Source organism: Oncorhynchus clarkii, chromosome 28 (assembly GCF_045791955.1).
Source record: "Oncorhynchus clarkii lewisi isolate Uvic-CL-2024 chromosome 28, UVic_Ocla_1.0, whole genome shotgun sequence".
Classification (NCBI taxonomy): domain Eukaryota; kingdom Metazoa; phylum Chordata; class Actinopteri; order Salmoniformes; family Salmonidae; genus Oncorhynchus; species Oncorhynchus clarkii.
In genome coordinates, this window is record NC_092174.1 from 1,909,460 (window position 1) to 1,922,584 (window position 13,125).

A 13,125-nucleotide genomic window follows, 5' to 3' on the forward strand; every position below is an offset into this window, starting at 1 on the left:
TCATATACAAGTAACACAGTAAGAATAACAATAATGAGGTTATATACAGGGGGTACCGGTACCGAGTTAGTTTACGGGGGTGCAGGCTAGTTGACGTAATCTGCACTTGTAGGTGGGGGCAAAGTGACTATGCATAGCTAACAAACTGCGAGTGTACAAAAGGGAGGGGGGTGGTGTCAATGTAAATTGTCCGGTGGCGATTTTATGAGTTGTTCAGCAGTCTTATGGCTTGGGGTTAGAATCTGTTGAGGAGCCTTTTGGTCCTAGACTTGGCACTCCAGTGCCGCTTGCCGTGCGGTAGCAGAGAAAACAGTCTATAATTATACTTGGGTGACTGGAGTCTCTGACAATTTTATGATTTTTCCTCTGACACTATTATATAGGTCCTGGTTGGCAGGAAGCTTGGCCCCAGTGATGTATTGGGCCGTTCGCACTACCCTCTGTAGCGACTTACGGTCAGATGCCGAGCAGTTGCTATACCAGGCAGTGATGCAACCGGTCAGTTTGCTCTCGATGGTGCAGCTGTAGAACCTTTTGAGGATCTGGGGACCCATGCCAAGTCTCCTGATTGGGAAAATGTTTTGTTGTGCCCTCTTCATGACTGTCTTGGTGTGTTTGGACCATAATAGATTGTTGGTGATATGGACCCCAAGGAACTTGAAAAACTACAAACCTCAGATTTCCCACTTCTTGGTTGGATTTTTCTCAGGTTTTCGCCTGCCGTATGAGTTGTGTTATACTCACAGACATCATTCAAACAGTTCTGGAACACTTCAGAGTGTTTTCTAACCAAATATACTAATAATATGCATATATTAGCTTCTGGGCCTGAGTAGCAGGCAGTTTACTCTGGGCACGCTTTTCATCCAAACGTGAAAATGCTGTCCCCTATCCCTAACAGGTTTTAAGGATCAGCGTGGCCACATCCGATGAGCATCAGAGTAGGATTCAATCTTAATCCTGTATTGACTCTTTGCTTATTTGATGGTTTGTTTGAGGGCATAGCGGGAATTCTTATAAACATCCGGATTAGTCTCCTGTTCCTTGAAAGCGGTAGCTCTAGCTTTTAGCTCGATGCGGATGTTGCCTGTAATCCATGGCTTCTGGTTGGGATATGTACGTACAGTCACTGTGGGGACGACGTCATCGATGCACTTATTGATGAAGCCGATGACTGAGGTGGTGTATTCCTCAATGCCATTGGATGAATCCCGGAACATATTCCAATCTGTGCTCGCAAAACAGTCCTGTAGTGTAGCATCCGCGTCATCTGACCACTTCTGTATTGAGCGAGTCACTGGTACTTCCTGCTTTAGTTTTTGCTTGTAAGCAGGAATCATGAGGATAGAATTATGGTCAGATTTGCCAAAAGGAGATCGGGGGAAAGCTTTGTATGTGTCTCTGTGTGTGGAGTAAAGGCGGTCTAGAGTTTTTTTTTCCCTCTGGTTACACGTGACATGCTAGTAGAAATTAGGTGAAACGGATTTAAGTTTGCCTGCAAGTCCCCGGCCACTAAGAGTTCCGCTTCTGGGTGAGCATTTTCTTCTTTGCTTATGGCCTTATAGAGTTGGTTTAGAGCGATCTTCGTGCAAACTTCGTTTTGTGGTGATAAGTAGACGGCTAAGAATAATACAGATGCAAACTCTTTTGGTAGATAGGCGGCCTACAGTTTATCATTAGGTACTCTACCTCAGGCGAGCAATACCTCGAGACTTCTTTAATATTAGACATTCCTCACCAGCTGTTGATGACAAATAGACACACACTCCTGCCCCTCGTCTTACCAGACGTAGCTGCTCTGTCCTGCTGATGCACGGAAAACACAGCCAGCTCTATATTATCTGTGTCGTCGGTCAGCCACGACACGGTGAAACACAAGATATTTAAACTTTTTAAAATGTTATCTTATTGTGTACAAAATGTTGCTGCTACCGTCTCTTATGACCGGAAAAAACTTCTGGACATCACTCCCCCGTTGGTGAGATAGTCTTACCAGTTTCTTCCAGTCCGCAGTGAGTAATCACTTTTCTGATGTCCAGAAGTTTTTTCCGGTCATAAGAGACGGTAGCAGCAACATTTTGTACACAAAAAAATAACATTTTAAAAAGTTTTAAAAACGCAAAAAAAACTACTAAATAGCACAATTGGTTGGGAGAACGTAAAACGTAAGCCATGATATTCGGCGCCATCTTTACAAGTAAGTTTTACAGGTAACATGTTTAAGTTGTTATTTAGCACTGTCAACACTTTGTTCAACAGTTTTATAAGCCATAAAATGTGCGTTCTCCCAACTTCCACTCACGCTACAAACAGAACTGCAGCTGCTATGAATGAGTAAGTGTTTTGATAAGAATAGTTCACTTTCTCTGGTCATTGGAGTAGCAACATGAATTTGTGCATGAGGCAGAAATAATGCCATGCGACTTGAGTTTCACAATCAGATGGAAAATTGTGTCCCTTCTTCTCAGCGAAGGGACGGTGAGTCGGGTGAGGGGCAGCCTCACTGCTGCTCCCTCGCTCCACTCAGACTGACCATCAGATGCAGACCTTCAGTCCAGTAAAACAAATAAGCAAATTATTACGGTCACTTAGCCGTGCCCCACAAGTAATACAACAAATGATCTATTACCAGTGTGGCCATATACCTAAAATTGTTTAATTTAATTTCAGAATGGTCTGAGAAGAATAACATCGGCTGTGCAATTCAAGCATAGACAAAATGCAGTGATAATGTATTGGGCCTATAGCTTACTGCTCAAACCTCATTGCTCCAGAACTCTTTTTAATTGGTTAATGTTGCATAGGCTTACGCTTTTTAAGTCATGTTTTAAAAAACATCTCAGCGGTAGATCTCGGCTTACATTTTGACTCAGAAAGTGATCTTGACTCAGAAAAGGTTGGTGACCACTCATCTAAACAATCAGGGCTGTGTATGTAAGTATTTTATCAACACGCCCACACAATCAGTCTGAGCATTTCAATGGCAGAAGGAGGCTCAGGGAAATAAATTATAAAAATATATTTGGAGTTACAGTGCCTTGCGAAAGTATTCGGCCCCCTTGAACTTTGCGACCTTTTGCCACATTTCAGGCTTCAAACATAAAGATATAAAACTGTATTTTTTTGTGAAGAATCAACAACAAGTGGGACACAATCATGAAGTGGAACGACATTTATTGGATATTTCAAACTTTTTTAACAAATCAAAAACTGAAAAATTGGGCGTGCAAAATTATTCAGCCCTCTTAAGTTAATACTTTGTAGCGCCACCTTTTGCTGCGATTACAGCTGTAAGTCGCTTGGGGTATGTCTCTATCAGTTTTGCACATCGAGAGACTGAAGTTTTTTCCCATTCCTCCTTGCAAAACAGCTCGAGCTCAGTGAGGTTGGATGGAGAGCATTTGTGAACAGCAGTTTTCAGTTCTTTCCACAGATTCTCGATTGGATTCAGGTCTGGACTTTGACTTGGCCATTCTAACACCTGGATATGTTTATTTTTGAACCATTCCATTGTAGATTTTGCTTTATGTTTTGGATCATTGTCTTGTTGGAAGACAAATCTCCGTCCCAGTCTCAGGTCTTTTGCAGACTCCATCAGGTTTTCTTCCAAAATGGTCCTGTATTTGGCTCCATCCATCTTCCCATCAATTTTAACCATCTTCCCTGTCCCTGCTGAAGAAAAGCAGGCCCAAACCATGATGCTGCCACCACCATGTTTGACAGTGGGGATGGCGTGTTGAGCTGTGTTGCTATTACACCAAACATAACGTTTTGCATTGTTGCCAAAAAGTTCAATTTTGGTTTCATCTGACCAGATCACCTTCTTCCACATGTTTGGTGTGTCTCCCAGGTGGCTTGTGGCAAACTTTAAACAACACTTTTTATGGATATCTTTAAGAAATGGCTTTCTTCTTGCCACTCTTCCATAAAGGCCAGATTTGTGCAATATACGACTGATTGTTGTCCTATGGACAGAGTCTCCCACCTCAGCTGTAAATCTCTGCAGTTCATCCAGAGTGATCATGGGCCTCTTGGCTGCATCTCTGATCAGTCTTCTCCTTGTATGAGCTGAAAGTTTAGAGGGATGGCCAGGTCTTGGTAGATTTGCAGTGGTCTGATACTCCTTCCATTTCAATATTATCGCTTGCACAGTGCTCCTTGGGATGTTTAAAGCTTGGGAAATCTTTTTGTATCCAAATCCGGCTTTAAACTTCTTCACAACAGTATCTCGGACCTGCCTGGTGTGTTCCTTGTTCTTCATGATGCTCTCTGCGCTTTTAACGGACCTCTGAGACTATCACAGTGCAGGTGCATTTATACGGAGACTTGATTACACACAGGTGGATTGTATTTATCATCATTAGTCATTTAGGTCAACATTGGATCATTCAGAGATCCTCACTGAACTTCTGGAGAGAGTTTGCTGCACTGAAAGTAAAGGGGCTGAATAATTTTGCACGCCCAATTTTTCAGTTTTTGATTTGTTAAAAAAGTTTGAAATATCCAATAAATGTCGTTCCACTTCATGATTGTGTCCCACTTGTTGTTGATTCTTCACAAAAAAATACAGTTTTATATCTTTATGTTTGAAGCCTGAAATGTGGCAAAAGGTCGCAAAGTTCAAGGGGGCCGAATACTTTCGCAAGGCACTGTATATTCATGAAATTAACACACATAGTGAACCGAGTGGCACAGCATTCTAAGGCACTTCATTGCAGTGCTAGAAGCATCACTACAGATCCGGTTTCGATCCCGGGCTGTATCCCAACCAGCCGTGATCGGGAGTCCCATAGGGCGGCGCACAATTGGCCCAGTGTCATCTGGGTTAGGGGAGGGTTTGGCCGCAGTAGGCTGTCATTGTAAATAAGAATTTGTTCTTAACTGACTTCCCTAGTTAGGTTAAATAAAAAAATAATAACAAAATATACAGTACCATTCAAAAGTTTGGATACCTACTCATTCAAGGGTTTTTCTTAAGGCAAAGGTTGGCTAATATGAAGAATCTAAAATCTAAAATACATTTTTCTTTGTTTTACACTTTTTTGGTTCCCACATGATTCCATATGTGAGTTCTACAATGTAGAAAATAGTACAAATACAGAAAACCTCTGGAATGAGTAGGTGTGTGTCAACTTTGACTGGTACTGTATATTAGACATACAGTGATTTAAAAATACAATAAAAAAACAGCATGGGGTTTAATTGGCAACTGGTACACACAAACATGGAAAAAACTGTAAGATGACTTTCCTTACAAAAAGTGTATTGTTTTCTTTCTTGTGCAGTCTGCCTGGCGATACTATGCCACCAATCCAATCAGAGAGGACCTCATTTCTACATGGAGATTCTACGAAACGGTCATCTCATTACCCTGTTTCAGGCAAGTACTTGCGTACATTTATGAAACATATGTAGGATCTTAATTTGAGCCAGTTTGCAACAGCAGGAAAATAATCCTGCAGCAACAGTACATTTGCATTTTTATGTGAATTTTTGGAGGGGTTGATACATTTTGAAAATCAAGTTTGGCATTTCAAAGTGGAAATTACAAACCTTAAACCTCAAATACACTACAAGTTTGACATTTCCTGCATACAGTTCTCCTGTAACAGGGGGATCAAATGAAGATCCTACATATGCATGTGAAACTCTCACCATTTCTCTATCACATGCTACAATGTGTTTTTGTTTGATCAAGTGTTGCATTCATGTTGTCAACCCAACATGTACAGTGTGAGTTTCTTCATGATTTATCAATTCATTTGTGCATTTGTATCCTCACCATATGATTTGTTCAACTTGATTTGTTTTGTTTTTTAGTTTGCATGATTTACATTACCCTGAGTTGGAGACATTGGTTTCCATGGAAAACTGGATTCCTGCGACCAAACAGGATAACAATCTGTGAGGTAACACAGATATCATTTGGTCCTATTTTAACTGTCTATTCCCTCACTGATTTTTTTTTCTTGGTCAAAATATACATTAAGTGAAATGTCTGTTATAGGACTTTATATAATATTGTCATTAGAAATAACAGTTGTCGTAATAGCTAATTGATGACTGAATAAGCATCTAATCTCATGTTAACTGCCTCATAGAGCCTAACGGCATTATTAATATAGTTGTATTGCTAAGACTCTACCTTAGCTTCCTCTTGTAACGTGATCCTATATGATCTGAAATGTAAACATATTTTCTTTCTGTGTCCAAAGGAAGGATAATTTGGAGGGCATAGCAAGGTAGGTCACCAATGACTGATCTCTTATACTGATAGATCATGTATAGTCACGAACATGGAAAGTCACTAGTATAACAATCTCTCATGGCATTTTCAGACTAACGAGTGTCCCAAATACCCTTCTTCAAATAACTTCCTTGATTAATTCACAACTCATATCGATCTGCCAACTCAGTAGTTACTAATGGCCATAATAAATATGTGTTCTATGACTTTCTCTCATACACATCTTCTTCTTTAATGAAGAAACCTCTCAAATTAGACACATTTATTTTTAGAAATCTATTAGCTAGTCCATTAGTTACTTTTCAATTATAATGACTGTTAGATCATTAGGAGAGTGGGATAATTATGTGAGGTCTTGACATTCGTACATTTTATTTTTATTGCACCATAGGACATTAATACAGGGCTTGGGCTGTTACGATGACTGTATTACCGCAACACCAGCGGTCACGAGTAATGACGGTTTAGTCACGGTAATTAGGCTTCTCCAAAGTCTGATGCTTGGAGCTGCTGATGGTCATTAGTAGCCTTCCCAACTTGCTAACTGCCTGGTACTCAGCACTCTATTGTCCCTCTAATCACTCTTACATCAATGCAAATGTCATCTAAAATCGAATCAAACACTTCAAGAGATCATGTTGCGCAACATTTCTATAGGCTATGCAATTGCGTGAGAAAAGGGTTTTGATGGCCTCTATTAAAAAGAGGAGGAACCCATCAGCTTTCTATAGGCTAGGCCTACTATATTTATTTCTCAACTTTCCTAATATTAAGTATATTGCTTCTCTTTACAACAGGAGTATAGCCTACCTGGCTGGCATGAAAATGTACCAATACATGACATGTATTTTTTCCCCCTACCCATGTTTCAAGACCGATACATGATAATGGTCCATTCTAAATCTAAACAAATTTCGCACATATATTATTTAGTATATGTAAAGACAAGATTAAATCAAGAATAGTCTGATGGGTGACAATATTAGCTTATCACTTAAGAATGATATATCTATATATATATGATGTATATAAGAATAAATCAAGTAGGCCTAGCCTATAGAAAGCTGATGGGAACTTCTTCTTTTTAATAGAGACCATCACTGTTTTCTTGCGCAATTGCATAGCCTATAGAAATGTGGTGCAACATGAGCTCATGGTCTCTCATGAAGTCTTTGATTACATTTTTGAACACATTTGCATTGGTGTCAGAGTGATTAGAGGTACAAAAGTGCTGAGTACCAGGCAGTTAGCAAGTTTGGAAGGCTACTAAAACCATCAGCAGCATCAGAGCTTGGAGAAGCCTAATTGCTGTGACTAAAATGTCATTACTCACATGGAATTTGACTGCCTTCATGACTCGTGACCGCCGGTGTGGCGATAATATGGTCACCGCAACAGCCCTAGCCATAAGTCAGTAGTGTCCCCTGTCAATGATTTTGGAGGACAGGATAATTACGATTTAAATGGTTGTACTGTACAGATCCGTCTACACCTGTAAGAGATCAAGACAATGCGTGCCTGAATACCTACAGAGGTGGTCAGGAAGATCTGATCACAATGTGTCTTTTAAAGATTTTCGGGTCTACACATTGTATTAAAATGTGAAAATGATTAGACTGATATTCTTCCAAATAATATGATGTATTTATTTTAAGACAATTAATGATGGCATAAGTCAATGGTGCTACCTGTCAATGATTTTAGAAGCTATTATAAGAATTATTTAAGTGGTTTGACCATCCAGATCTGTTTACACTTGATTAATATCCAGACACAATGCCTACCTTTGGAGGTGGTCAGGGAGATCGGCCGTGATTGGGAGTCCCATAGGACGGCTCACAATTGGCCCAGCGTCGTCCGGGTTTGGCCAGGGTAGGCCGTTAATGTAAATAAGAATTTGTTCTTAACTGACTTGCCTAGTTAAATAAGGGTTAAAAAATAATAATAATAAAAAAATAAGAATTGTCTAACCTGTCTAAAAATGCAGACCAGATCAAGACAAAGTGTGCATGTTAGCACCAGTTATAAACAGGGCTTAAAAATTTGAACACAATCAGAATGTGGTCAAGATCAGTTCAAAGGTGCATCTTAGAACAAGGTATAATCGGTCCCAGGTTGACGTTCACTGTAGCATGTCCTATGCCAGTCTTTATCAACTCCTTGAGTGTTTTAGCCCCACATGATCATCAATCAAGGCCTTGATGATTAGTTGAGAAGTTGAATCCGGTTTACTTGCGTTGTGTGGGGTTACTTGAGGAGGAGAGTTGAAATACATTGTCCTTGGAAAGACAAGAAGTAGTCCTTTTCATTCATGGATATTCACTACCCTACAATTAATGGGATGTTATTTTGACAACAACCACTTCTTTTCTATTTTTTTCTTATTTTTTCCCCTTTTTTCCCACCCCTTTTCTCCCCAATTTCGTGGTATCCAATTGTTAGTAGCTACTATCTTGTCTCATCGCTACAACTCCCGTACGGGCTCGGGGGAGACAAAGGTTGAAAGTCATGAGTCCTCCGATACACAACCCAACCAAGCCGCACTGCTTCTTAACACAGCGCCATCCAACCCGGAAGCCAGCCGGCCAAGCCCTCCCTAACCTGGACGACGCTATGCCAATTGTGCGTCGCCCCACGGACCTCCCGGTCGCGGCCGGTTACGACAGAGCCTGGGCGCGAACCCAGAGTCTCTGACCAACCACTTTTCTAAACATTGGCTATATCCCAATTACCTCTGCTTCCTCCCACATTGTGCACTTGTTCACTTCAAAGGAAATTACTGCTATAAAAAAATATGGTAGAAATTCACTGTATCCCAGGCCTCCACCAATCCAATGCTTTTAGATTATTTTGTTGTCCCGATAGACACTCATTACAAGACTAGAAGAGGATACGTTCTGCTCCAATGCCCTGGCTTGCCGCCCCCCGCGTTACAAATCCATGTTCACCACTCAGGATTGCCCATAAATGTTCCTTGGCAGCCACCCCAAAGGCCAGCCCTGGCACCTCTGCCAAGTCTGAGACAGGGAGGGGGAGAGAGACAGACAAGAGAGTGAGGGGAAGAGAGAGATGGAGGAGAGATAGTGTTCCCATGTCATTTAAAAGATCAGGTGGATATCAAATCAGTTTTCGGTCATATGAGAAACAAAAGTGCCCCGATCCACAACTAACGGGCAATAAGCAAAAAGGAGAGGTGATCTCTTGTTTCTTACTGGCCCGTTCAATGTGTTTCTCCTACTGCGGTCTTTGAGTCTTCGTTCATACCTCAGTACTGAAGCACTGTTACGTTTAGGCAGCAGACTGTGAATCCGTCCCCAGTCCAAGGCAGACAGCCCTAACAAAATAGAAACCAAATTATTGGGTTGTCTGTCCAGGCAGTGGTATCATCATGCGTGTCCACAAAGAAGATCCTGAATTTACTTCTATTTTGGAGAAATTGATTCACAGTAGCTGATTGCCTGCCTTGTTTAAGTGTTTATTACCATATTGTCATTACTGTTATTATCATCTATGTAATTTAATAAATTCAAGTCACTCATAGGAAAAATACTTTCCTCTCCCCTCTCTCTCGTCTCAGTCAAAAGCTGAGTTTGCTGGAGCGTTGTCGCATGCCTAATTCGCGACAGTCGACAGTAGTGAGGGGCAGGGTGCTGATGCCGGGGAACCCGGACATTGAAGAGAGTCCTTCCAAGGAACCCAAACCCGGCGGCTTCAGTAACCGGGAGCGGTTTCGCACAGCCTTCCGGATGAAGGCCTACACCATGCGTCAGAGCTCTGATGGTATAACAAATTCAGCCAATTCCAATCTACATTTCCTCAATTATAATTTAAGTTTACTTCCTGAATTGAAATTAAATTGACACCAACCCTGCTGCCTATCAACACAACTGTGACCATCTGAAGTAATTCAGTAAAATCATCTGTTGTTGCAGTATATGGTAATCTGGAGTTATGATCTATTTTGTTTTACCCAAGGAACTGGGTAAGGTATGACATAGGCTTATAGAAGATTTGTGAAACATCTATGTAGTGCTTATGAAGAGTTTATATATTCTATATAAAGCCTTTATAACATGTAGTTTGTAAGTAGGGACAGTCTTTGTTCCCACAGATGCTGGAGCCCTGCAGGACCCCGAGGAGCGGGGCTTTCCTGCAGACATCCTCCTGGAGGAGATGATCCCCACGCTAAAGCTGGTCATCAGGGCAGTCAGGTAATAGAAGTTTAAAGGGGAAGTTCCGTATTCAACAATTTAATGTTAGATGGTTCGACACCCTGAAAGAAATCTATGGCCAGGAGAAACTGTAATCCATGATTATTAACAGCCACTACAACTTGAGCTATGTTTAGCCACAGCTAGCTAAAAATCTATGGAAGAGATTGAACTTACATGCATATTACATACTTTAAATCCAACCACTTGGCTCTCTATGAACGGAGGAATGGGACCTGAGAATTTTAATCTCTTTTATATTCATAGACAGAGCTAGGGATACAAGGACTGAATTCATGAGATCATCATGAGTTTGTTTTAAACCTGGCCTTATTGTGGTACCTCTACATTCCAGCTCGGTTATAACTGGGTAATCAGATGGTAATAACTATGTATTTACTATGTAATTAGTTAGTAATTACCATTAGTAGTTACCATGTTGTTTCTTCCCCAATCCTTTCCTGACATCCCAGCCAGCACATGGTTGTTACCTGGAAACAGTGACTGTAGTGTGTATGTAATAACTGCATCTGTGCCTCATAACCTGTTTCTCTTTAGTTTTAACGTTATATCCCTTCCCCATAACAAACATGACAGTGACATGTGCTTGTAAAGTGTAAAATTATTAACTTTTTTTTTTTACCAATCACAAGAGCTTAACCGCACCGGATGCCCTAATGGACATGCCACCACTGGTCTGTTTCCTTCCACACCATTATCTGTGGGTGAATAGGGTGGAATGGCAAGTTCTGTTGGGTTTCATTTTTTTTAAAGTGAGAGTGAGCGCCATAAAACTATGGGAAAGGTGTTGAATTCAAGTCACTAGAAACTGAATTGCTCCAGAAACTGGATCGCTTTCCAAATTACTTAGATCAATAGAGCTAGAGAGACCATATTTTATGACCAACAACGTATATACAGTTGAAGTTGGAAGTTTACATACACCTTAGCCAAATACATTTAAACTCAGATTTTCACAATTCCTGACATTTAATCCTAGTAAAAATGTCCTGTTTTAAGTCAGTTAGGATCACCACTTTATTTTAAGAATGTGAAATGTCAGAATAATAGTAGAGAGAATGATTTATTTCAGCTTTTATTTCTTTCATCACATTCACAGTGGGTCAGAAGTTTACATACACTCAATTAGTATTTGGTCGCATTGCCTTTAAATTGTTTAACTTGGGTCAAAAGTTTCGGGTAGCCTTCCACAAGCTTCCCACAACAAGTTGGGTGAATTTTGGCCCATTCTTCCTGACAGAGCTGGTGTAACTGAGTCAGGTTTGGAGGCCTCCAGTTCTGCCCTCACGTTTTCTATAGGATTTGAGGTCAGGGCTTTGTGATGGCCAGTCCAATACCTTGACTTAGTTGTCCTTAAGCAATTTTGCCACAACTTTGGTAGCATGCTTGGGGTCATTGTCCATTTGGAAGACCCATTTGCGACCAAGCTTTAACTTCCTGATGTCTTCCTGATGTCTTGAGATGTTCAATATATCCACATAATTTCCTGACTCATGATGCCATCTATTTTGTGAAGTGCACCAGTCCCTCCTGCAGCAAAGCAAACCCATAACATGATGCTGCCACCCCCGTGCTTCACGGTTGGGATGGTGTTCTTCGGCTTGCAAGCCTCCCCCATTTTCCTCCAAACATAACAATGGTCATTATTGTCAAACAGTCCTATTTTTGTTTCATCAGACCAGAGGACATTTCTCGAAAAAGTACAATCTTTGTCCACATGTGAGGTTGCAAACCGTAGTCTGGCTTTTTTTATGCTGGTTTTGAAGAAGTGGCTTCTTCCTTGCTGAGAGGCCTTTCAGGTTATGTTGATATAGGACTCATTTTACTGTGGATATAGATACTTTTGTACCCGTTTCCTCCAGCATCTTCACAAGGTCCTTTGCTGTTGTTCTGGGATTGATTTGCACTTTTCGCACCAAAGTATGTTAATCTCTAGGAGACAGAACGCGTCTCTGTCCTGAGTGGTATGATGGCTACGTGGTCCCATGGAGTTTATACTTCCATACTATTGTTTGTACAGATGAACGTGGTACCTTCAGGCATTTGGAAATTTCTCACAAGGATGAACCAGACTTGTGGAGGTCTACAACTTTTTTTCTGAGGTCTTGGCTGATTTCTTTCGATTTTCCTATGATGTCAAGCAAAGTGGCACTGAGTTTGAAGGTACAGTCATTGCCAAAAGTTTTGAGAATGACACAAATATTAATTTTCACAAAGTTTGCTGCTTCAGTGTCTTTAGATATTTTTGTCAGATGTTACTATGGAACACTGAAGTATAATTACAAGCATTTCATAAGTGTCAAAGGCTTTTATTGACAATTACATTAAGTTGATGCAGAGAGTCAATATTTGCAGTGTTGAGCTTTCTTTTTCAAGACCTCTGCAATCCGCCCTGGCCTGCTGTCAAATTACTTCTGGGCCACATCCTGACTGATGGCAGGCCATTCTTGCATAATCAGTGCTTGGAGTTTGTCAGAATTTGTGGGGTTTTGTTTGAGGATTGACCACAAGTTCTCAATTGGATTAAGGTCTGGGGAGTTTCCAGGCCATGGACCCAAAATATCGATGTTTTGTTCCCCGAGCCACTTAGTTATCACTTTTGCCTTATGGCAAGGTGCTCCATCATGCTGGTGTTCGTCACCAAAT

The 13,125-nt window shown here is 40.9% G+C and overlaps 1 protein-coding gene across 1 annotated transcript in view; it reads left to right on the top strand.

The window, feature by feature from the left end:
- Window positions 1-13,125, top strand: part of LOC139386870 (potassium voltage-gated channel, KQT-like subfamily, member 3) — a 133,487-nt gene that overhangs the window by 107,986 nt on the left and 12,376 nt on the right. Inside the window, exons 9-12 of the mRNA XM_071132730.1 lie at window positions 5,286-5,384; window positions 6,220-6,242; window positions 9,825-10,027; window positions 10,359-10,458. Of these exons, the coding sequence (XP_070988831.1) occupies window positions 5,286-5,384; window positions 6,220-6,242; window positions 9,825-10,027; window positions 10,359-10,458 (425 nt within the window). The remainder of the gene's footprint in view (window positions 1-5,285; window positions 5,385-6,219; window positions 6,243-9,824; window positions 10,028-10,358; window positions 10,459-13,125) is intronic.